This window comes from Asparagus officinalis, chromosome 1 (assembly GCF_001876935.1).
Source record: "Asparagus officinalis chromosome 1, Aspof.V1, whole genome shotgun sequence".
Classification (NCBI taxonomy): Eukaryota; Viridiplantae; Streptophyta; class Magnoliopsida; order Asparagales; family Asparagaceae; genus Asparagus; species Asparagus officinalis.
This window is the reverse complement of record NC_033794.1, coordinates 22,614,010-22,639,424: the sequence shown is the minus strand read 5'-3', so window position 1 is coordinate 22,639,424 and position 25,415 is coordinate 22,614,010. Positions and strand designations below refer to the sequence as shown.

At 36.3% G+C, this 25,415-nt stretch overlaps 1 protein-coding gene across 1 annotated transcript; it reads left to right on the top strand.

Annotated features, from left to right (window-relative positions):
* Positions 10,253-12,011, top strand: LOC109831921. The gene is made up of 4 exons (XM_020399403.1): positions 10,253-10,345; positions 10,428-10,601; positions 10,717-11,251; positions 11,965-12,011. Exons 1-4 carry the CDS (start codon positions 10,253-10,255, stop codon positions 12,009-12,011), a joined length of 849 nt encoding a protein of 282 aa, XP_020254992.1.

The following is a 25,415-nucleotide window of genomic DNA, read 5'->3' as shown; positions in this document are numbered from 1 at the left end:
ATTTTTGAGACGAGAACAACAACATTCTTTGAGGATGTTGAGCTTGGGGGGAGAAATAAGGTTAGAGACATTAGTTTTGAGGAGGAATTGGCTTCAGATCCAATCCATACAGTTACTTTTGACAATAATCAGGTTCCTATACCTGTTGTTGCTCAAGAAGTAAATCAGGAACCTCAAGATGATAATGTTAAACAACTCCATGTTCCAGAAGAACAAACTCAACAACATCAAGAACCAGTGCCATTAAGGAGATCCACGAGAGAAAGGAGAAATGCTATTTCGGATGATTATATTGTATTTCTCCAAGAACATGAGGAAAGTAATGGAATGTTGGAAGATGATCCAATCAATTACCTTCAGGCCATGAAAAGTTCTAACTCTCAACAGTGGATTGATGCCATGAATGAAGAGTACAAGTCTATGCAAGACAATAAGGTTTGGGAACTTGTCCCATTACCAGAAGGTGCAAAACCAATTGGTTGTAAATGGATTTTTAAAACCAAGCGGGATGCAAATGGTAATGTGGAGAGGTATAAGGCATGTCTTGTGGCTAAAGGCTATACTCAAAAGGAAGGCATTGATTATTCAGAGACTTTCTCTTCGGTTTCATTGAAAGACTCTTTCAGAACAATCATGGCACTTGTTGCTCATTATGATCTTGAGTTACATCAGATGGATATTAAGACCGCATTTCTCAATGGAGACATTGATGAGATGATTTATATGGTGCAACCAGAAAACTTTGAGACATTGATGAGATGATTTATATGGTGCAACCAGAAAACTTTGTGTCAGGAAACCCAAAGAATATGGTCTGCAAATTAAGAAAATCCATCTATGGACTCAAGCAAGCTCCTCGTCAATGGTATCATAAGTTTCAACAAATAATTATCTCGTTCGGTTTTGAGATGAACATTGTTGATGACTGTGTATATCACAAGTTCAGTGGGAGTAAGTATATTTTTCTGGTTCTGTATGTGGATGACATCTTGCTTGCCACTAATGATATAGGCATGTTGCACGAAACCAAGAGATTTCTATCAAAGAATTTTGAGATGAAAGATCTTGGGGACGCCTCTTTTATATTAGGGATCCAGATACATCGAGATCGCTCTCGGGGTATTCTTGGATTATCACAAAAGAGCTATATCGATAAGGTACTTAAAAGGTTTGGCATGTAAGACTGCAGACCAGGAGACATCCCTGTTGCTAAAGGAGACAAATTTAGTCTCAATCAGTACCCTAAAGGTAACCTTGAATTTCAGGAAATGCAAAAGATTCCTTATGCTTCGGCTGTAGGAAGTCTAATGTATGCTTAGGTATATACGCGTCCGGATATTGCGTACATTGTTGGGATGTTAGGCAGATACTTAAGCAACCCTGGTATGGATCATTGGATAGCAGTCAAAAGGGTTATGATGTATCTTCAGAAAACAAAAGATTACATGCTCACATACAGAAAATCAAAACAGCTGGAGGTCATTGGGTACTCTGATTCTGATTTTGCTGGATGCCAAGATAGCAGAAAGTCTATATCAGGCTACATTTATATGTTAGCAGGAGGAGCTATATCATGAAAAAATGTCAAACAAACACTTGTAGCTTCCTTCACTATGGCAGCGGAATTTGTAGCTTGCTATGAGGCATCCAATCAGGGAATATGGCTTCAAAATTTTATCATGGGACTGCGCATTTTAAAAAATATGGAAAGACCACTAAGGTTATATTATGATAATAAATCTGCAGTAATGTATTCCAATAACAACAGGAGCTCAACTAAGTCAAAACATATTGACATTAAGTTCCTGGTTGTGAAAGAAAGGGTACAGAGTGGACAGATATCCATAGAGCATATTGGGACAAACTCCATGATAGCTGATCCTCTTACTAAGGAATTGCCACCCAGGGTCTTTCATGAGCATACTGCTTATATGGGTGTGGTATTATTTGAGGATATCATGATTTAGTGGGAGTTTGTAATTATAGTGCTTTATGTTTGGTTGTATTGTTTGATCAGAATAAAGTATTCAGTTAAGACACTCTGTTACATTATGTTTGGTTTTGACCTCACTAAAGTAGGACCAGTTGAAAATAGACATGTACTGATCACATTATATGTAATTTTCATGCTGCACATCCATGATTGATCTATGTCATTTGATTGTATTAGTATATGTGACCATTGATAGGTCGAGTCACGATAAATGTAACGAAGGCCGCTTTGATCCTATATTGATATAGTCAATGGACGAGATTGTTCGGAAATACATTTCCAGTGATAGTAATTTTTAAGCTCATAAGGTTATACACAATGTAAGGAATCATATGGTGCCCAAGTGGGAGATTGTTAGATTTAATCTAATAAATCTATTTGTGGGCACATATGATTAATCAATGTGTATTGCTATCCTTCAGGATAACCCACTAAAGTGATCAATTAATTTGGGTTAATGGGTATTTAAATAAGTCATGAGGTTATATGTGCATATACCAGGTTGTAATTGTGATTTGATGAGGGGCCAAATTGTAAAAGTACAATATCTATAAATAAGGGGTTATGGTCCCTAATCTAGGGTTATATTCTCAAATTCTCTTCACCCCCATCTAGAGAGAAATTTGGCTAGAGAAACCCTAAGGTTAGAAGATCCAAAACCCATCTCAAGTTTAATCTATGGATTCAGGTATAAGCTTCCGCTCGCATCTTTTGATTCTTGTTAATCTCTTTGAATTAATCATGGCTTTATGATTTAGATCTCAAGTTTGTATTAGATCTAACAAAGCAAGGCAATGCAGAGTTCATGCAAGCACTGTAGGCTGTTTGGTCTATGCAAGATATTAGTATTAGAAAGATTGAGTTTGATGGAGACTTTGAAATTATAATTGGGACGATCTGATGTTAGGCCTTGTTTGGATTTGGAGGGGGTGAAGGGAAGTTAGGGGAACCTAGGGGAAGTTAAGTTAAGGGAAGGGAAGTGAATTTCTAAAACTTATTTAGGAAACTAGTAAGGTGAATCAAGAGAAAGTTATTTCACCCCGTTTGGAAAGTGTAATAACGGGAAGGGAAGAGAAGGGAATGTATATAAATTAACATAAATACTCTCACATATTATTAAGTTATATTGTTGTTAGAAATTTTAGTCGTTGGATTTTAATCTTAGCTAGGGGTAAATATGTCTCTCTACATTTGTTGTATTCCCTCTCTTTACCTTCACCCCCATTACACCCCAAATTGGGGGGAAAGAAATCATGTTATTTTTTTACCTCCTTTCACCTCCCCTCACCCCTATTAACCTGCTATATTTGCTTCCCAAACAAGGTTAAAAGTTACCCTCCCTTCCCCTCACCCCTATTACCCTCAATCCAAACAAGCCCTTAGGCTCCGGTGTTTCCTACTATTGGGTATATTGTTGACAATATTAATTGAAGGCACAACCCAGAGTTAGAGCAATACAGTTTTGGTGTACGTAGTTCAAAGAATTGGAAATGTTATAGCCCACGTGTTGAGGGTCTGTTTGTTTGCTAAAAAAAATTAGAACCCCCCACCACTTATGATTTCAAGAAATCTTCCCCGTAGGATTTTGGTTTCAACCGATTTTCAAATCACACGTTTGTTTCATTTTGTGATTTAAAGAAATGAGAGTGCTACGTAGGATGCCACGTCAGATTTTTGAGAAAACTCATTTCAGACTAAAAACCCTCTGAAAACACTTGGAAATTTCACTTCAAAGAATTTTTAATTACTAAAAGCACTGTTAAAACGACGTCTGAGAATAGAAAAGATTATTTAATTGCTGAAAACAACTATTGCTTTTTGCGGCTGATTTCCATTTCTTTTTTTTATGTTCAAACAAACATAAGAAATGGAAATAGATGATTAAAAGGTAATATTTAATTGCTAAAAACACTACTGCTTTTGCGGCTGAGTTTTCTTTAAATGTGACCTGACAGTGATTTCATTGCAAAACAAACGATAAAAAGAAAAACAGGAAATGTGCTGAAAAGTCTTGAAATGAATTGGAAATATGTGTTTTCCATTTTTTTTCCGGAAAACAACCAAACATGCCCTAACAAGAAAAGCGACTGATTTGGAAGACTTTTAGACATGAGTGGAAGATTCTCCGGTGGTTATTCGAGGATCAATCCCCCATATGAGTTTGGGAGTCTAGTAATTTTCAAACTTTTTTTTTCTTCTTTTGGCTGGATTCTAACATGCGTAGGTAGTCATTTATTATCAAAAAAAAAATTGTACATAATAAATATAGATTATAAATAATTAATTTGTAAAAAGTTTGAGATTGCTGATCTGTTGTGCGCAGCGGAAATTTCGGCAGCACCTCCGGTGCGCAAGGTGCACAACAAGAGATTAGATCATAAGAATTCCCGTCTCACCAAGGAAACAAGAATCTGAAGCAAATATCTCAACAAAATGAGATATCGGCTCTTCCTCTCATCAGTTCTAGGACTGACTTGTCGAGGGATCCTACAAGCTATTACAAATCACATCAAGAACACAACTTTTACGTGGTTCGGCAAATAGACTACGTCCAGGGGGCAAGGAGGGGGAGATCTACTATTAGAGGGAGAGATACAACTAGGGTTTATAATCTCACAAATAAAACCCTCACACAAACTCTTAGATCCCACACAAAATCTCTCTCAAAGACACAAAAGGACTGCATACAAGAACTCTCCTCAGCCGAAAAAGCTTCCTTACACTTTCTCTCTGCACTGCTCTTGCACGTCCAAGAACAACCGTCTTTTGTTTTTCTTTTCCCTTCAATTCCTGCACTCGCCCAAGCCTTGCTCCTGCGATTTTTTCTCCAAAGCCTGCGCTGCCAATTTGCCTCCCTGCTACACAAAACCCTAGGAATAACGAGTATTTTATAGGAGTTTGTGATCGGGTGGGCCTTTTTCCGCACCTTGCTTTTTTTCGCATTTAATCTCTTCATTAATCTCTTCATGCACGCAGCTTTGCACTTCACGCCCCCACATGCCAAAAAAACACAACAAAACCGGGTTTGGCTTTGCTCTCACGTAGGTGGGCCCCATGGCAAATGTATCTGCTGGATTCATGGCCAATTTGTGGCCTCACACTCGCAATTCTCTACCTCGGTGAAGTTTTCCCAAAACTGAGCCGACACCAACCAAACCAAATGTCCCACTTGTTGTGTCCAGTACGAAGTGAAACAATTCACGACAACAGACTCAATCCACAACAAGTCGAGACCCAAATGAGAATGCAAACACTCTCCAAATATCGATGTCTACTCACCAAATCGATCTTACCCCCATCAAATAATCTAACCCGGCTATATCGTAAAGACTGCCTACGTATCCTCTTGCCCAAGAAATCAAGCCAAACGTAGTTCACCCAAATGGCCGCGAACGACCTCAATCCAATAGAAGAGTTTGTAACCCTTCTCTAATATCATCAATTCTGTGGCTGATAGCACCTCCAATGGCCTCAAACACCTCCACCTGAGGTGAACCAACGGCCATATCCAAACTATGTCTGCCAGCTGCACTCGAATCAAAATGTAATTCATCATCTGCACCTAAATCCAAATGATCCCTAAGCTGTGTCACATCAGCTGGAATCCTAACCAATACAGAATGACCTGGAGTATGTGGGAAAATCCCCACCCAATGTGGAGTAGCATCACTCTCCACCCGTTGCAATGTCCTAATGATCTGAGCACCACTCTCCACCTACCGAGAGTCAAATGTGACATACCTGCCCAGAACAAAGTCAGAAGCCAATACCTGATAATCAAACACGCCTTTGAATCCCAAATATGCTATCGGATCAAATCTCACATCCACGATGTGACCAAGTGCTGGGTAGCCAAACATCTGACGCAACCCAAAATCTGAAGCAGCTCCACCAGATCTCATATCTCTACATGCAACAGTCGGCAACCTATACATAAGACGGCTCAAACATATCGTAGCCTGCACACCAATGCCAATGCTTGACATCAAACGCCGATCCTCCTCCAGAAAGGAACAGCTGCCCAAATCTGCCATCTCGCCTCGTCTCCTTAAAGTTTCCACACCAATGAAGTGTCTCCTATTGCCATGAGCTCGACACAAATGCAAGAAAGAATCCCTACCATAATCAGATCGTCGGGTTACCTTTCTACCAACACACTTCCTCCATCTGTTGCGGGCTTCTAGGACTTCACACCAACGGGACTTGGTTACAACCCACCAATGCCTAGAGCAATCCCCAACTGTGAAAACCACATACCTATTACCTCCCAATAATGCTCCCTTGGAAGGCTCCCGAATGCCTGAATGAACACCCCTTAGAAAACCCCTCGAATGATGGATAGAAGTGTTAAACTCCACCTTGGTCTTCTTGCTCATACCAATAGGTTCACAGGACTTCAAACTGCAGGTCAAAGCACTCCTCAATAACCTATGCACGATATTACCAATCAAATAACCCAGTATCAAACAATGCCATAGTCTAGCCGAATCTGATGAAGTCGTCATCTCCCTATCAATTGCCGTGCTTCCAAGCAAATAATACAAATTGCTTCTTCTGACGTCCTTTAACAATCATGGACCCTAATGTGACCTTCAAACGTGCATCCACCAAGGTCACTTTATAGCCAGATGCCAATCATGGACCCTAATGTGACCTTCAAACGTGCATCCACCAAGGTCACTTTATAGCCAGATGCCACCAAAGCTCCTAGTGAAATGATGTTCTTCGACAACTGCGGAACGAACCTCACTTCTTCCAACTCCTGAATCACTCCGTCATATATCCGAATACGAACGGCACCAATACCACAAATAGAGCATGCATGTCTATTACCCATGAGCACAACATCCTCTCTTTCCAATTCTGAAAGCTGAAGAACCAATCCCTCCTAGGGCAAACATGGTATGAAGCACCCGAATCCATCATCCACTCTGTAGAGTTGGCAACACAAACTGACGGTAGTGCAAACAACGAATAGCCCGAAGAATCTGAATCTGAATTGTTGCCACTAGTCTTGACAACATTCACCTCTGAAGCTTGTACAGTTTTCTCCTTATTCTTCTCGGCTCGATCTAACTTTGGGCATTCAACTTTTCAATGTCCACCCTCTTTATAAAAGGCACACTGATTCCTACGAATCCCATGATGTGCACCTCTAGACCGCAACCTTCTGCTTCGGTTTGAACCACGGCCTTGAACTACTAATGCATCTCCCGATGCCTTCTCGAAAGACTCATCCACACTCTTCCTCAACTCATAATTTACTAACGCTGAGGTCACCTCCTTGTAACTAATAATAGCTCTTCCATTAATCATAGTTAGGACAAAAGTACCATAATCATCCTCGGGTAATGAACACAAAAGTAGCATCGCCTTGTCTTCATCCTCAACTATGATATCCACATTTGCCATGTCTGAAAGTAGCTTTGTGAAGTTGTTAACAAGCTCCCTAATGGAAACTCCCCTCTTCATCTTGAACTGGTAAAACTTCTTCTTCAAGTGAAGCCGATTCTTAATGCTCTTAGTAAGATACTTTTCATTGAGTATTTCCTACATCTTCTTCGCCGACGTCTTGTTCATCACATCATAAATAAGATCCGGCGTCAAGCATGACCGAATAACTCCACACGCCCTACTATTCATCTTCTTCCAAACCTTAGCCTTCATCTCGGCAGGTTTCTCTTGTAACTTAAGAGTCTTCTCTAAATTCTGAGCATCCAAGGCGTCCATCACCTGACACCTCCATAATCCGAAGTTAATCTTGCCGTCAAACTTCGGAACATCAATCTTCATGTTATTGATGCTCAAACTATGTATCGTCTTCGTAAGAGACGATTTTGATGTGCTTGTTTCACCAATGTTGTCGATCTAATCTTCAAATAGGAATCCTCAGCGAATCCTTCAAACAAGCTCCTAAGTCCAAACCCGGAGCTCTGATACTACTTGTTGTGCACAGCGAAAATTTCGGCAGCACCTCCGGTGCGTAAGGTGCACAACAAGAGATTAGATCGTAAGAATTCCTGTCTCACTAAGGAAACAAGAATCTGAAGCGAATATCTCAACAAAGTAAGATATCGGCTCTTCTTCTCATCAGTTCTAGGACTGACTTGTCGAGGGATCCTACAAACTATTATAAATCACAGCAAGAACACAACTTTTACGTGGTTCGGCAAATAGCCTACGTCCACGGGGCAAGGAGGGGGAGATCTACTATTAGATGGAGAGATACAACTAGGGTTTACAATCTCACAAATAAAACCCTCACACAAACTCTCAGATCCCTTACAAAATCTCTCTCAAAGACACAAAAGGACTGCATACAAGAACTCTCCTCAGCCGAAAAAGCTTCCTTGCACTTTCTCTCTGCACTGCTCTTGCACGTCCAAGCATAGCCGTCTTTTGTTTTTATTTTCCCTTCAATTCCTGCACACGCCCAAGCCTTGCTCCTGCGATTTTTTCTCCAAAGCCTGCGCTGCCAATTTGCCTCCCTGCTACCCAAAACCCTAGGAATAACGAGTATTTTATAGGAGTTTGTGATCGGGTGGGCCTTTTTCCGCACCTGGCTTTTTTTCGCATTTAATCTCTTCATTAATCTCTTCATGCGCGTAGCTTTGCACTTCACGCCCCCACGTGCCAAAAAAACACAACAAAACCGGGTTTGGCTTTGCTCTCACGTGGGTGGGCCCCATGGCAAATGCATCTGCTAGATTCGTGGCCAATTTGTGGCCTCACACTCACATGATCTATATCTACACTAAAGGGCTATTTGTTTCACCAATTTATAGAAAAGGATTAGGAATTGGGGACTGATAGTGGCAAAATTGTAATTTTTGAATTCTTTGTGAATCCTATTCTAGAGTTTGGCTCAGAAATTTTTTTGGGATTACCAATTCCTAGAAGTAGCAACAATATGGGTTTTTTTTATAGAAACTCAAATCGGAGAAGTTTCGGCGGATTTGGGCGAGATTTCTGACATATTGGCTTCAATGTCGATTCCGATTCCTAGAGGTCACGAAATCAAGCCCTAGATCTGGAATCGCCGTTCTCCCGCCCTTCGTCTTCGCGCCTCTTCTCCCGCCCTTCGTCTTCTTCTACTTGGGGTCGGGCCTGTTTGTCGAAACCCTAGATTCTCCCGAGGCTGGTTTCTTGGCCGATTTTGTGTGAAATCGGCTTCTCCCTATCTGATCCCGCCTCATTTTCCGCCATGATTTATTTAATTTGATTTCCACGATCTTGTTGGTGGGTTTCTGGCCTTTGATTCTTGGTGTTACCTACTCGAACTTATTCTGGTTCGGAGCATTTTGTTGGCTACGGTGGGTTCTCTATCTTCGGTAACTTTGCTGCTTGGACGTCGGCATTTCCCTCCCTCTGCAGCTAGGTATAAAATTTTGCACTCTATTTTTTAGACTTATTTCTTCGTGCTTAATGTGATGAATGGTATCTGTAGAATGATAATTTTCTTGATAATTCGTTACATGTATAATTACCAGAAAATAGGATACATGTTTACTAAATTTCAGTTAATTGTGTGAAATAGAATGCATGATATTTGTGTGAATGAGTTGTTTTTAATATATGTGTTTACCAAAGAATGTGAATGCATGACATGAAGTATAGGGTTAAGTTCATTACATGAAAATCCACCGGGTAATAAAATGTGTTGTTCTTGATAATTGTGTGAGATAGAATGCAACTTCAGTTAAAATAATTTTCATTTCAATTAGATTTCTTGCTTTTTAAGAAATAAATATTTGTATCAATTATCTAATTAATTTTGACAAGAAATAAGTAGCCATCTTAAGCTATAACTGTATGATAATTTTAAAACGGATGTAGATGGATATGGAAGATGGGGAAGAATTGAAGAGGATGTGTGCTAATACAGCTGTCTGCGCCGTGGTCACTTTGGTAACATGTATCTTGAGAATGCGTGCTAAGCGCAAGAGAATATCAACTTGTACGACGCAAGAAAAGATTAGAAAAATATATTGTAGAGAGGCTCACTTCAGACGTGTACTGGAGGGCTATCAAGATAGCTGCCAATCTTATATTAGAATGAGACCGATGGCTTTTTTAAAACTTGTTGAAGTAATGAAAACAAACGGTTTATTAAAAGATACAAGACACGTTCAAGTTGAAGAACAGCTTGCTATGTTCCTAAGTATTGTTGGGCACAAAACTAAAAATAGAATAATAAGAACTGAGTTTATAAGATCAGGGGAAACAATTAGCAGGTATTTCAATAAAGTTCTGCAAGCAATGAATGAACTACGTGATCGGTACATGAAGCAAGCCCTAAAAGAAGTTCCCGACGAGATTGCAAACAACTCAAATTATTTTCCTTACTTTAAGGTAAATTAAATACATACAGCTTAATAATTTTCCAAATAAACTTATTTTTATTCAACTATGTATAATTTATAATTTTTTATAGGACTGCATTGGTTTGATAGATGGCACACATGTCGACGCGGTGTTACCTAGTGACCTAGTTGCACGGTTTAAAGGGCGAAAAGGGATCACCCAAAACATCTTAGTAGTCTGCACCCCCAATAAACTATTTACTTATGTCTTGGCTGGCTGGGAGGGGGCAGCAAATGATTATAGGGTATTATAAGACGCCCTGTCCAGACCACAACCTTACGGGCTCCGAGTTTATGATGGTATTCATTCTCACTTGTGCACATTATGAATAATATATTAACTACTTGGCAATATTTTAGATTTTAAAATACTGTTTAATTAATGTAGGTAAATATTACCTATGTGACGCTCGATACACCACAATGCCAGGTTTCATATCCCCGTATCACGGTGTTCGATATTATTTAAAAGAGCACACCGGTAGGACACCAAAGAATAGGAAGGAGTTGTTCAATTTAAGGCATTCATCTTTAAGATCAAAAATTGAATGCACATTTGGGATACTGAAGAATCGGTTTAAAATTCTTGCGGCGAAGCCGAATTATCCATTTCCCACTCAAGTGGACATTGTACTAGCGTGTACTGTGTTGCACAACTTTATTGCCTTGGAGGATCCGGCTGATGATATTTTCAATGAAAATATTGAAATTGATGAAGATACTGGGGAAGAGACAAATGAAGACGATTCAAATGTGGTGGACTATACTCAAAGTAGGACACAAAGAGAGGATCGAGATGTTAGAAATGAATGGAAGGAGATGCGAGATCAAATTGCTTGGGCGATGTGGGTGGATTATTGTGCAAAGTACAATGGTGGTAACACAATGGAGAGCGGTTTAACTTAGTGTGGTATTTGTTCCATGGCTATGTAATAACTTAGTGAATTTTAAAATACTGTTCGCATCGATATTGTTTATTGTTTTTTTGCTTGTACCAAAACATTACTACTTTTATCGGTTGTTCTTTTTTTATGTTGTTTGAACCAGAAATATCATCGTTTCATATATTCCTTGATAAATGCATACATATCACATATTGTTTTATATTTCTTTATTGTTAATATGGCTATGCTTACAAAATATATTAGGTATGGCTAACAATTCGACAGATAAGCAAAGCGTGCCTTCTCATTCGAATGCAATGCCAAATCCTACATCAGGGATTAACATGAACTGCATGCCTGTTCGACCACATCCATTCACCTCACCTCCGCATACATTCTCACCATTCCCACCATGAGATGGTAATTATGGTGGGATGACACAGCCGCCAATGTCATACATGAGCTTGTTAGGCAGTCCATAAGGTTTGATGTTTCACACAGCCAGTTCTCAAAGTAGTGGACCTAATCAATTTTCACCGAACACTGGTGATTCAGGTGGAAAGGATATTCATGACGTTGATGGTGCGGAGCACACTTCGCCATTGAAAAGAGGGAAAATATTAGCCCATAAAAAAGGTTCCGTGTGCCAGGTTGAACTCAAGAGGCGTGGCTAATAAGTTTTGGCTTTCAGAGCACGATGATGTGCTTATTCCTTATCTTGCAGATTTAGCATTGGATGGCATGAAGCCAGACAAGCACTTCAAGGCTTAAGCTTATAAAATGGCTACCATGAAAATCAACATGCAATTCAGGACTGATTTCACTCACCTTCATGTCATTAACCACTTGAAATGTTTGAGGAACAAATTCAATGACATGAAAGCTTGTCTTGATATAAGTGGTGCTGGGTGGGATGAAACAAGTAAAATGATTACATTGGATGAGGAAACCTTGAAATCTTGGGCCCAGGTATAACAAATTTAGCATCTATATTGTCACCTTCAATTTAATACATTTGATTCACTACTTATAAGTATTTATTATTGCAGGACAAATCCAATTCTAAGTATAAAGCGTACATAAACAAACCCCTTCCTCACTTCAAAAGTTTACAAGTTATCATGGGTGATGATCAAGCCAAGGGTGATTTTGTTAGGCCCGTGTACGCTAACATTGGATCTAGTAGGTCCATACCTATTCCCGATGATGATTGCGAGATTCTAGAGGAGAGTGAAACTGAACCACAGTCTGATGCTTGCAACCAACCACGTTCTGGTGCTGTTAACCAACCACAACCCACTAGATATAAGACTAAGAGTAAAGACAACATGACTTCATCATCTAACAAAAAAACCAGAAAATCTAATCGTGAAGAGGAAATGCTATGTGCCTTTGTTGAGTCCATGTCTCAGTCAATGAGAAATCAACACGTTATACACTGGACTGAGCAGTTGGTTGCAGCGTTGAAGGAACATATGTCTGAATATTCTGAGGAGTTCCTCGATAGGGTTTTAGACCATTTATATAACAATGAACGTGAAGCTAGGAGGTTTTTCATAAAATCCAAGGAAGGTCAGCAGAGGTACATCACAAAATTAGTTAACGACCAAGGTTGGCCGGATAGCTAGTTTGTTGGGTTTCGATTATATTTTGATGGATATTGTTATGTTAATTGCAAACTATTAATGTTGCAATATATATTTTTATTATGAAGAACATCTATGTCGTTGTGGGATTGATGAATTGGTATATTTGCAATCTTTGTTGCAGGTAAGTATGGTCGTGGAATGATCAATGAGTTCTTTGAATTTTGCCTTTGCTTTTGATATCAGGTAAATGGGTTTGTTGCTTGGGTTTACTGATGTCGGCTTTTACATTATGTTGCTTGGGTTTATTACTCCATAGTCACACGTGGTTTATGTGGGTTTGTGGCTGTTATTGGGAGCTTGTGCAGCTCCTGCTGCTGCTGGGGTTTGTTGCTTGATTGTTTTGAGCTTTGTGCAGCTCATGCTGCTGCTGCTGGTTGGTTTTTATTGGGAGCTTGTGCAGCTCCTGCTACTGCTGGGGTTTGCCAACTGTTTTCTTTTGAGCTTGTGTAGCTCCTTGCTTTGTTTTGAGCTTGTGTAGCTCCTTGCTTTCTAGGGTTTGTGGCTGTTATTGGGAGCTTATGCAGCTCCTGCTGCTGCTGGGGTTTGAGGACTGCATTGGTTTGAGCTTGTGTAGCTCCTTGCATTCTTGGGTTTATGCCTGTTATTGGGAGCTTATGCAGCTCCTGTTGCTGCTGGGGTTTGCCAACTGATTTGTTTTGAGCTTGTGTAGCTCCTTGCTTTTTTGGGTTTGTGCCTGTTATTGGGAGCTTGTGCAGCTCACGCATTGCTGGGGTTTGCCAACTGTTTTCTTTTGAGCTTGTCCTATTCCTTGCTTTGTTTTGAGCTTGCGTAGCTCCAATCTTTGTTGGGTTTGTGCCTGTTATTTGGAGCTTGTGCAGCTCCTGTTGCTGCTGAGGTTTGCCAACTGCTTTGTTTTGAGCTTGTATTCGATCATTGCTTTGTTGGGTTTATGCCTGTTATTTAACAATTTGTGCAGCTCCTGCTGCTGCTGGGGTTTGTTGCTGAACTGTTTTGAGCTTGTGTAGCTCATGCTGCTGCTGGGGTTTGTTGCTTGTATGTTTTGAGCTTGTGTAGCTCCTTGTTATTACAGGTTAAGCTGTTATTCCTCACTTGTGCAGCTCCTGCTGCTGCTGGGATTTGTTGCTGTTTTATTTTGAGCTTGTGTAGCTCCAATACAGTATGGGTTTGTGCCTGATAATTAGAGCTTGTGTAGCTCCTGCTGCAGCTGGGGTTTGGTGTTGTTTTGTTTGAGCTTGTGTATTTTTCAGGCTGCTGCTGGGGTTGTGCCTTTTGATTTTAGCTTGTGCAGCATTTGCTGCAGTTGGGTTTTGGTGCTGTTTTGTTTGAGCTTGTAACATAGATGCTCTTTGGGGTTGTGCCTGTTATTGGGAGCTTGTGCAGCTCCTGCTGTTGCTGGGGTTTGTTGCTTGTTTACTCCCTATCTGCTGGGTTTGCTGCTATTTTGTTAAGAGCTTGTGTAGCTCGTGGTTGCATTTTGTGTTGTTGTTTTGGTTTTCCTTGCCTGTGGGTTACTTGCTGTTTTGGTTTGCCTTGCCTGTGGTTTTCCTTACACTTGATATGTGGCAATGATGATGATCAGCGTTTACTGAGAATGCAATCTAACTTACATCGTTTATTATATCCAGATGAGGCAAAAGGGGATGAGATTGCAGCCTACATTGAATTGACAATGTCTAGGCGAGACAATTCATCCTTATAATGTAATCTGTAATAAACATGTAAGTTATAGGTGGGGCAATCAATGATGACAAGTTGATCTATTACTGAGCCATACAATATCAATTAGAATTTGTACCCAATTCAAACAACAGTTTTCATTACATCCTCAGTAGTTTTTGCAAGTACAGGTACATGACATGAAGTTTGTAATAATTAAAATAACACAAAAAATTACTAAGAAAATTGCAGAAATTTTCCAAACTAGTAGTTGATTTTCGACAAGTCTTAATTCTTTCTTCAGCTTCTTTGATTGCAAAATATATTTTTCTCCGTACGTATTTTCTTTGACAGATTGGCTTCCTTGGTTGCTTGATGACTCTCCTCTTTCTTCAGCCCATTCGAAAAAATTATATTCTTTATTTGGGAATTTTGCACACCCCCAATAACACCTACCCTTATTTTTACCATTCTTGCACACTTTCATCGGTGTTCGGAGATGGCAGTCGCAATAAACTTCATAATTCTGCCAGCACTCTTCTGATATCATTTTCATGTCGGGGCAACAAATTGATGACAATGGGAATTTTATAAATGCTGAAAATGAGAATGCTTGGATTAATTGTGAGGCCTCAAGGTGAATTTATAGCCACCATGACGCCTCTCTACTAGCCGTTGCTACAGTGTTTTGCCTAAGATTTTTGAAATCTGAATTTTGAATCTGAAAATAGCCGTTGCTACAGTGATTTCATCAAGAAATCTGAATTTTGGTGGCTTCAATCCGTTGCTACAGTGAGTTTTTAAATGTAAAGGGGGCTATCCGTTGCTACAGTATCGATTCTCAAAAAAAGGGTCTTTTTGAAGCAAACATGGTATTAGGAATTGGATCATTTCTATAAAAGTGAGATTCTTAATCCTTTGGGTGAAACAAACATTGAATGACAAAAAAATGGGATTCCATAAAACTAAAACTTGTCTATAAATTTTTTATGAATTAGGTTGGAATCCATAAATTAAATAGGATTCCTAATCCTATTCCTAGCCCTTGGTGAAACAAACAGCCCCTAATATACAACAAACTTACTGGGTGCAGAAGGATTGAAAGATACTTTTATCATTTTCAGCTATAGTTGAGAGGACAAAATGGTAACTGCATAATGGAGACTTTTTTCCTTTTCCTTCTAGAACATTTCATTGCACGTGTATATGGAATTATTAGGACAAACATTCATCATATTTTAGATTTTAGGAACAGAAGTTTGCTTTAGAAAATAATAAACATCTACCTTTACTATTCTATAAATAGAATAATAAAGATATTGAAAATTGCAAGAAAAATATGGACATTTCAGTACTTTTCTTTTCAAAACAACGACTATCATCACACACACATTCTCTCTTCATATTTTAGAATTAATGAAAATAGAAAATTGTTCATACAAATCCTCACAAATTATTCTCCTTAATCAAGTGAACAGATAATTTAAGCATGATATATGTCCCATTTCTAGTTATTTTTCTAGTTATCAAATAACTAAACGTATTGAAACCATAATATATACCAAAGGAGTGAAAATATAAGATCCCTACATCAGCTCCACTTTTCTCGTTTCAGAAATAAATTATTTATCAAAGAAACAATTTATTTCACTAGTATGTTCCCGTAGATGTACTTTTGTTTTAGAAAAATATTTAGCACTTTTAGCTCCATTTTCAGCAAACCTCCAAGTGTAGGACTTTTATAATAGAAGTTAAATAATTAATAATTCTATACTCCAAGAATTCTCTATTGTTTGGGGAAAAAAAGGGTAGAAATACCGTAGTAATGCTCTCGAATGTGTCTTCCATCACACAACACAATCGCTGAGAAATATATATGAGGAAAATCATGTAAGATCCCTCCATTGGACATCTATACTACTATATATTGTATATAATCGATACTAATATATAAAGACCTTAGTAAGAGGAATGAAAAGTTAGATGAATTCGAGGACATTGTCCTCCTTTCTATTGTAACTAGTTTGTGGTTCGTGCAAAGCACGGTATTTTTTTTTGCTACAGTAATCCTGTTTTTTTTAATATGCATGATTTAAATTTTTGGAAGTGCTACAGTATCCCTCTCTGCTACAGTACCTTTTAAATATTACAGTATACCCGTGTGCTACAGTAACATTTTAATTAACTATTAGCTACAGTAATAATACTATAACAAATGCTACTGTAGCATTTACTGTAGCATGAACAATGAATATCTGATACTCCTATTTGTATAAAGGAATAGATTATGAGGGTAAAATTATAGTTTTGCAAAGATATTTTCTTTTTCCTTTCTTTGGTCTCCATTTCTTATTTCCGGAACATTCTAAAGTCATGACATGAAGATATGATTTAACCTCACAAAACTAAAATTGTAATTTTAAAAGAGATATTTTTTTTCTCTATTTTCTTTTCTTATTATAGAATATGAACATTCTAAATCATGACATGAGAATGAGATTTAAACTCACATAATTTAAATATTCATCGATTTTTCTTTTTTTTAACCACTTACTCCAATTACACTATTATGATCAATAAGAAAACTCTTCAACAAAATTATGTTAAGAATTTTTATTGATTTAATTATCAAATAACAATTCATTATACATTTCTACATCAAACTCTACATAATGTATGATAACATTAAATATTAAATCATTATCAAACAGTACATTTTTTCTTATAGATAAACAAATTAATGTTTGATATAATATATAATGTTACCAAACATCGATGTGTGTAATAATAAAAACTCAACTGGATGAAAACTACATATTTTGCACGTGCTATTGTTCTACTAATCTATAGTACTACTATATAAAGAAGAGGCATATTTCTATAATTTTTTCCCCCTTTCTCTCTATTTTGTTTTCTAGAATATTCCATATATCATACAAACATTTTGTCTTTCTTTTCTTTTTCTCTTTTTAGTTTTCTAATGTTCCATATTCCATGAACATAGGATATGAGACATATAGTTACATATCCATTATATTTTACATTCTAAAAGGAATATAAATTCAAATTATAAGTTCCTTTTAGGAAAAAATGTATAGAAAAAAGCTAAAGAATATTATAGTATAAAAAATATTTCTTTTTAAAATTATAAGGTTTTTTGCAATAGGAACATGCATTTTTATTCTGCAACAAAAGAAATAAAACATATGCAAACAATATTAATAGATGTTATCTTTTCCTAGAAGATTAAAAAAACATTCCTTAGATTTAAGATATCATCACATTATAATTATAATCAATTTCTGATGCATTTTAAGATATAGCAATTTATTAAAAAAAAATTGTACCTCTTGCACGTGCATATGCATGTGCAATAATGTTAATACTACTAATATAATGAACATAGTTGGGGTACTAAAAGTTGGATAAGTGGTGGACATTTTCCTCATTTCTATTGTAATTTGGAGGGTAAAATGGTAATTTTGCAAGTGATTTTTATCTTTTATTTCTTTTTATTCTTATTTCTAAAAGACTCTAAATCATGACTATGATACCACTAAATCATGACATCATAATAAGATTTGAACTTACATATTTAAGATTGTAAGTTTTCAAGAGAAATATTTATTTTCTTTATTTTCTTTCTTTTTTCCTTTCTTATTTCTAGAACATTCTAAATCATGAAATGATAATATACACATAATTAAATTGCAATATCCCCATTTTAATTTTTTTATTTTAATCACTTACTATAATTATATTATATTCAATTATGATACCACTAAATCATGACATCGTAATAAGATTTGAACTTACATATTCAAGATTGTAAGTTTTCAAGAGAAATATTTATTTTCTTTCTTTTCTTTTCTTTTTTCATTTCTTATTTATAGAACATTCTAAATCATGAAATGATATTAATACACACATAATTAAATTGCAATATCCCCATTTTTATTTTTTAATCACTTACTCTAATTATATTATCTTCAATTATGAGACCACTCAAAAAAGTTATGTTAATGATAGATTTAATTACCAAATAATATTTTCAGATACATTTTCTATGCAGATCCATAATAAAATTGCATAAATTAAAGCATCATCAGACTATTTTATTAAAATGAAAAGAAAAAAAATGGATGAATGATGGACATATTATTATTTTGTACTATAGTTGGAAGGGCAAAAAAGTAATTTAACAGTAGACAATTTCCTTTTCATTCTCTTTTTTAGTTTCTAGAATATTCGATATATCATACAAATATTTTATCTATCTTTTCCATAAACATAGGATATGTTTATACCATACTCCATAAACATAGGATATGGGCCTATATAATTACACATGTAGTATATTTTAGATTCTAAAAGAAATATATATATAAATTAAAAGTATAAGTTCCTTTCAGAAAAAAATAATATAAGTTCCTCTAAAAAAAAACTTATAGCAAAAAAAGCCAAAGAGTATCAAAGTATAATTTTTTTTTGAAAATTATAAGATTTTTGAATTATGCATGTGCATTTTCTTTTTCAAAAAAATAAAAATAAAAAAACATACACAAGCAATAGCGACAGATGCTAAAAAGCTTATCTTTCTATATAAGATAAAGAAATAGTTTTCTTAGACTTAAGATATCACGTTTTTAATCAAATATAAACGTGTTTTTCAGATATGCAAATTTATTTTAAAAAGATTTGCACCTCTCCCACATGCATATGCACGTGTGATAATGCTGGTCACTGGTCATCGTTATAAAAAAGTTCCTATAGGACAAGTAGAATATAGACGTGCCTCAACAGCATGTTTGAAACCACGGCTACAGAAGCAGCAGGACGGGTGCCCAAGCTGGGGCCCCACTACACCAAGCCCAGCACACCAAGCCCATCTAACTTGATATTTAATTCTTTGGGCTAAAAAGTAGCAGAGCCCCCTCAACCATTTGCGTTGATAAATAACGCCCAGCGCCCCGACTACTCCAAGGAAAAATTGTCAAGAAATATTATGAACTAATTAGCACGAAGCTATTAATTCCTTTGTTTGCGGTAGTACAAGCGTATGATGCTGAGTCACAGCCCACCTACGGTTGTTTTGCTCGCCGCAACTATTTTTCCAATGCAAGTGCAATTACATGGACGAGCAAAAAGAGAGAGGAAAACAAGGTATCAATCTCATGCTACTGTAGTTGCTGCAACTACTGCTGCATATAGTTTTAGCTGCAGCTGCTTGAATATTACAAGCTTGCATCTGTAGTTCCCGGCCCCCTTCCTTGTTTTCCCCTTCTTTATGAGTATGTCTAGTTTATTGCAACTATAGTTGCAATGCAGGTATCAACTATATGCTAGCTACTATTTGCTGCGACGTCTAGTCTTTAGATCAGAACCAAAAGGCAGAGTATCGACTGTCGCTCTAACGCGTAGGATTACAAAGAAAAGTATCATGTTCTACCTCTACGGCGAAAGGGTGGGTAGACTGCCTGCGGGTAACAAGTTGAAGAAAGGTGATACATACATACATATTCGAGTTATAGTATCTTAAGGAAGAGAATAACTAGGAAAATGTGATGCATGTCAAGATGCTCAAACAAGCGTAAGCCGTGAAGAATTTTACAACTCTGGCCAAGTATTTCGTATACTAGCTTTTTTCTAAAACCCTTCATTTTTTACTTGTTCCATGGGTGCATGCACAAATCCTACTCTTTTAGCAAACAAGCGTTAGCGCATAGAAATTGTTAATTTTCGAAAGTGAGAAATGGGAGCTTCTGCTTTATAAATAACTAGTATGTGCACTTGCTTTTTGTATGTCGACTTAATTGCTTTGTATTGAATTTTTTTCATTGACAGGAAAATTGTGAATGACTTTATGACCATGTAAATTCCTTACATTGAGCAACTGAAAATTTGTTTCAACAAAAAAAAAAAGACAGGTGTACAACAAAATTGTATTGTATAAGAAGTTGTACGGATAACTGCTATAACTTATTATAATATAATCATCATTTATTTAAATAATTATACCATAGTAAATAGTTATTTAATACTATAATATGCTTTCATAATTACAATAATATATAATTGTGATTTTATTTATAATATTATTTAATATTATTTGCAATTAATATATTAAGTAATTTAATAGTATAATTGTAATAATTAATTAATAATAGTATAACTATTAATCGTTAAAAGATCAATTGAAAGTACATAGCTAATAAAGCTTATGGATAGTTTATGAAGGGTTAGGCATAGATAATATGTATAATTGTGAATTTTCAAAATTGAGAGGATAAAAAAGGCATTCAAAAGTTATGACATAGCAATCCTCTTTTATTAGCAGTAGCAGCAGTAAGTATAGATTAAATTAATGCCATCTAATTAAAATGCATAAATATGCTCAAGCAGGCTTCTAAATAACAAGATGTTACTTGTGTAAGCATTTTTTTTGACAAAAAATAACTAGAATGCTTGTTATGCCAACTTTTAGGCCCAACCAATAGGAGGATGCCACATGCCAAACAACAGATCAAGCAAGAATGGAACAGTCAGGAAGCAACACATGGCTGCTCATCCTTTGCTTGAGGTCGGTCATCACTGGCTTGGTCCCAGACCACACAAAACATCACGATATGAGCTCTGCTCAGCACTTGGTCTACTAAAAGATAAAATTATATCTCCTCTCAAGTGAGTTAGCATGTCCTAACTAACTCACGCGAGGGCACCAACGCAATCATCAAAAATATTCTCATCATATCCTCTCGTGCCATCATAAAAAGCTCAGTCAATAAAAGAGGGCCACATAAACAATTCAGTTATGGTGTAATGCATCATCACATCTCATATTGGCCAACCAGATGATGTCACGTGGATTTCCCTCTCTCAATATACCCCTACGAGTTACTATAAGAAGAGGCAATCTTGATAAGAGAAATAAGTCCAATTTCATTCTCATTTTAGTTAGCTTCCCACCTTATTCTCCGAGTCACTAACTCAAGCGTTGGAGGGTCATGGGAGCGTTAAGGCTCATTGTCTTCCAACAGATTGCTAGTGTTTTTAGGAGAAGCACTCGACTCTCAAAACAACCGATGGAAGAATCAAGTCTAGGGGGTGTTAAATGGGTGGGTTTGAGTATTAAATGGGCGAGCTATAAATGGTTGGGTATGTTTTTCCCATTTACTCATTTATGGCCCATTTAATATTTTCTAAATAGGCAGGGTTTTGCTCACTCATTTAATAAACGGGCCACGCATTTGTCCATTTAACTATAGTAGCTATATATAATAATACTTTTGGAGTGTTTTTTGTAAACTTTAAGAGGCTTTTTGTGAACTATTGGGGTTTTTTGCAAAAGTTTGGGGCTTTTTGCAAACATTTTGGGAGTTTTTTTTTGCAAATATTTTGAAGGCTCTTTGCAAACTTTTTAAGAGTTGCAAACTTTTTGGGGTGTTTTTACAACCTTTTGAGGGTTTTTTTGCAAAATTTTTAGGAGTTTTTTCCCCAAATAGAATCCTTCGAGAATTAGAAACTAAAAATAGAATTCTTATTCAACAAACGAGTCAGAAGAATTCTATTGACAAATATACAGATAATATAATACATAATATATTAGGCTCTGTGTAACATATGTATTTACAGTAAGGAACAAAAATGTAGAGTTTAATCCAAACTTCAAGAACTAAAACCAGCAATCGCTACTCATGACCTGGTGCTAGGTTTGTGATAAAATTCTAATAAATACAAAAATATATCACATGAGAACATTATACAAATCACATTGACACAAACTTTGTGATACACTGCTCAGCAGCTTCCACAAAGTCATATACATAACCCATCTGAATTATTATCACAACTCGCCTTAAAATGCCACAATAACCCCAATCAAAGGAAAAATACAGACAAAATTTTGATGGGATAGAGATCATAACAAACACATTAACCAAACATCAAACCCCTCTCACCACATAATTGTTGAACTGACAGTTATTCATTTCAAGCATTACAATGCAAGGGACCACACCTAACCTGAATAGAAAAAGGGAACACAACAAACCCAAAATCCCTATTCATTGAGATAATCACCAAACCTCTCAACAATCATATTGCACTGCCCAGGAGTCATTGGCTCATCATAAATGCCGAAGATCAAAGCAAGATTAGTTTTCTTGATTGTAACACCTCCTGTACCCTGAAAGAAACAAGCAAACAACCATTGATAAATAAAGAAACAAAAATAACTACAAAAAAGCAATTAAGTATGCTACTGTGATAAATGTTAGATAAAGTAAACGTGCTAATAAATTTCCTTCTTCAATGTCTACTAGAGCTGCATTTAATAAGAAAAAATAATATTAATATTTTATGGTAAAATATTAATATGTAGTCCACAACAATATAAAAAAGCAATAAAGAAAAAATAAGAAGGCAACTCACAAGGAAATTCGTCTAACCAAGAACCAATACAAATTTGAGCTTCAGCATTCTCCAGAAGAAGACGATTTTGATACTTGTCAAGCACACGACCCGCAATGCTGAAAGCTGATTCAGAGGCCACCGAAGTAATAGAAATACTCAATATACTCGAGAACATTCAAATGATCATTTTTCTTCCAACTGACTAATTTTTCATCTAGATACACTTCTAACTGAGACTTGGACCCACTGACTAAATATAGTTGACTCACAATCTGTTCAAACTCAACCATCTCATTATTAGGAACATCTCCAAAGTTCTCTTCACCACTGCTATCAGCTATAGATGTACCTAGATGTTTTCTCATATTCTTTGTAAAGACTTCTCAGTTTCTCTATTATAGCCAACACATAATCAGAACTAACTCCCAATTTCTCAAAACAAAACTCTACATACTTCACATTGTATCGGGGGTCCTAATGACCGCAAATGACAAAATAACACTGTAATATTCCCAATATTTATCAAAATTTTATTTTCATATCATTTGCCATGAATTTTATATCTTGATCATCATTTTTCATCTCCTCCATTATGTATTTTTAAATCTTAAACACTTCACCAAAATATAAGTTGGAAGTTGGATATTTACTTTCAGAAAAAAGGGTGGACACTTCATAAAAAAGTTTTTAAAAACTTTACCATTTTTTTAATCTTTACCCATTCTTCACTTGATGGCAAAAAAGTAAAATTTGGATCAATCAACTCCAAATGCTCAAATGCCCGACAAAAGTTCAGAACACTCTCCAACATTAAAAACGTAGAATTCCACCTGTTGGACACATAAATATGATTACACGTATTACATTGAACTTTAGTTTTCTCATCATTATCGGTAGGTAATTTTGTAAAGTGATATCAAACTTTTGATGTTTGTCTTCTTTTACGTTTAGAAGTACTCTTATCATCACTACCATCATCATGGACGCTAAATTGATCATTTAAAAACATGATAGCTGAAAAAATAATTTAATAGCACATCAACTTTTGGTAGCAAACACATAATAAAGAAGACTACAAGACCATTTCACATACCGACCTTAAAATTTGTGCTGCACAATTGTCATGATCTGCTTCCTCCTCATATGATTTTTATAGAGGACCCTACATCGAAACTTTTTTCTCCGACAAACTGCAGCGAGTTTTCCCAGCTGGGATTGCCATCCCAAATCACGAGAAGTTCCATTTTTAGACACTTTCCTTGTAACCACTTTTTTCTTTGCCTTCTTCAACATCAAACAAAACGAGTTTCCAGGTTTTGAATTTCACTTTTTTCCCCTTCTCATTTTCTGCTGCGTTCTTGCACTCAGTGGAGGCATCAAACTTAATTACATTCTCAACTTCACAGTTTGGCTCTTCTATATTTTCAAAATTTTGATCTGTTAATTTTTTTTCTTAATTCTTGAACTACTGTATGAAATAACATATACAGTATGCATCCCCTGGCATGAGGGCCTACTGCTGCTATCCGAGGATTTCACTAACAAAAAGATAGGATATCTACTTCAGCACATGATATTTTTCTAGTTGTTTCATATAATTCAAGGTTAGAAGTTCCAGCTACTATATTTGTAGTCACAGATATTATGGCTCCTCTACTGTTATGTGAAGAGATAAGATATATGTTAACCTAAGCGAGAAGCACAATGTATTGAGTATACATATACATGAAGGCAAAGAGTATATAAACCTCCCAGATTTCTTACTGACCATTGTTCAAATTTTGTTTATGCTTGTAGATAAAAAAGAATGACGACATTCATCTACTTAACGGTACTTTTATATTGACAAATGACTGACATTTCACAGTGCACTGTGGAGGAATATGCAGTTCAAGGAACATATATGTACGGAGATAAAGGTTGTGCGTCATATCAGCAGAAAATTATTGAGATGCATTCCCAATAGTGCCACAGCCCAAGGAAACCCGTAGATAAAGAATGAGAATGATATAAGTTTTAAAGTGAACACAATGGAAGCATTCTTCATGAAACCTAAATGAAGTAACAAAATAATGACTATGAATAGTAAACACATAATAAAGAAACTTTTAAATTTCAACCAAGCAAAATAAAAGTGGCACAAAACATATGACAAATAACAACCATGAACCTTACAGTTTGTGCTAAGAAGTATAAGGATTTTGACTGCGATTTATGTTCCTGGTGTCTTCAAGATACACAGTCCAAGTTTATGGAAGGTATTAGATAGATATGGGGCCTTACAGTAAAATTTTGTCCGTACTGGAGTTTAGATATTACAATATTGTTGTGACAAGTTATAGCCAGATACAAGTTAAAACTGACCCTTTCTCCACAAATTTACTTTAAAACTTATCCCGTCCTATTAGATTAACAAACCGCCTCTTCAAAATTTGGAGCATGCATAACATATACTTTTGTAACAGAAACCAGATTG

What these genes read in the sequence shown, in the direction of transcription:
- LOC109831921 (XM_020399403.1), top strand. Translation starts at nt 10,253, where the DNA reads ATGAATGAACTACGTGATCGGTACATGAAGCAAGCCCTAAAAGAAGTT. An exon ending in ATTATTTTCCTTACTTTAAG is followed by an intron (nt 10,346 to 10,427) that starts GTAAATTAAATA and finishes AATTTTTTATAG; the next exon opens with GACTGCATTGGTTTGATAGA. An exon ending in GGGCAGCAAATGATTATAGG is followed by an intron (nt 10,602 to 10,716) that starts GTATTATAAGAC and finishes GCAATATTTTAG; the next exon opens with ATTTTAAAATACTGTTTAAT.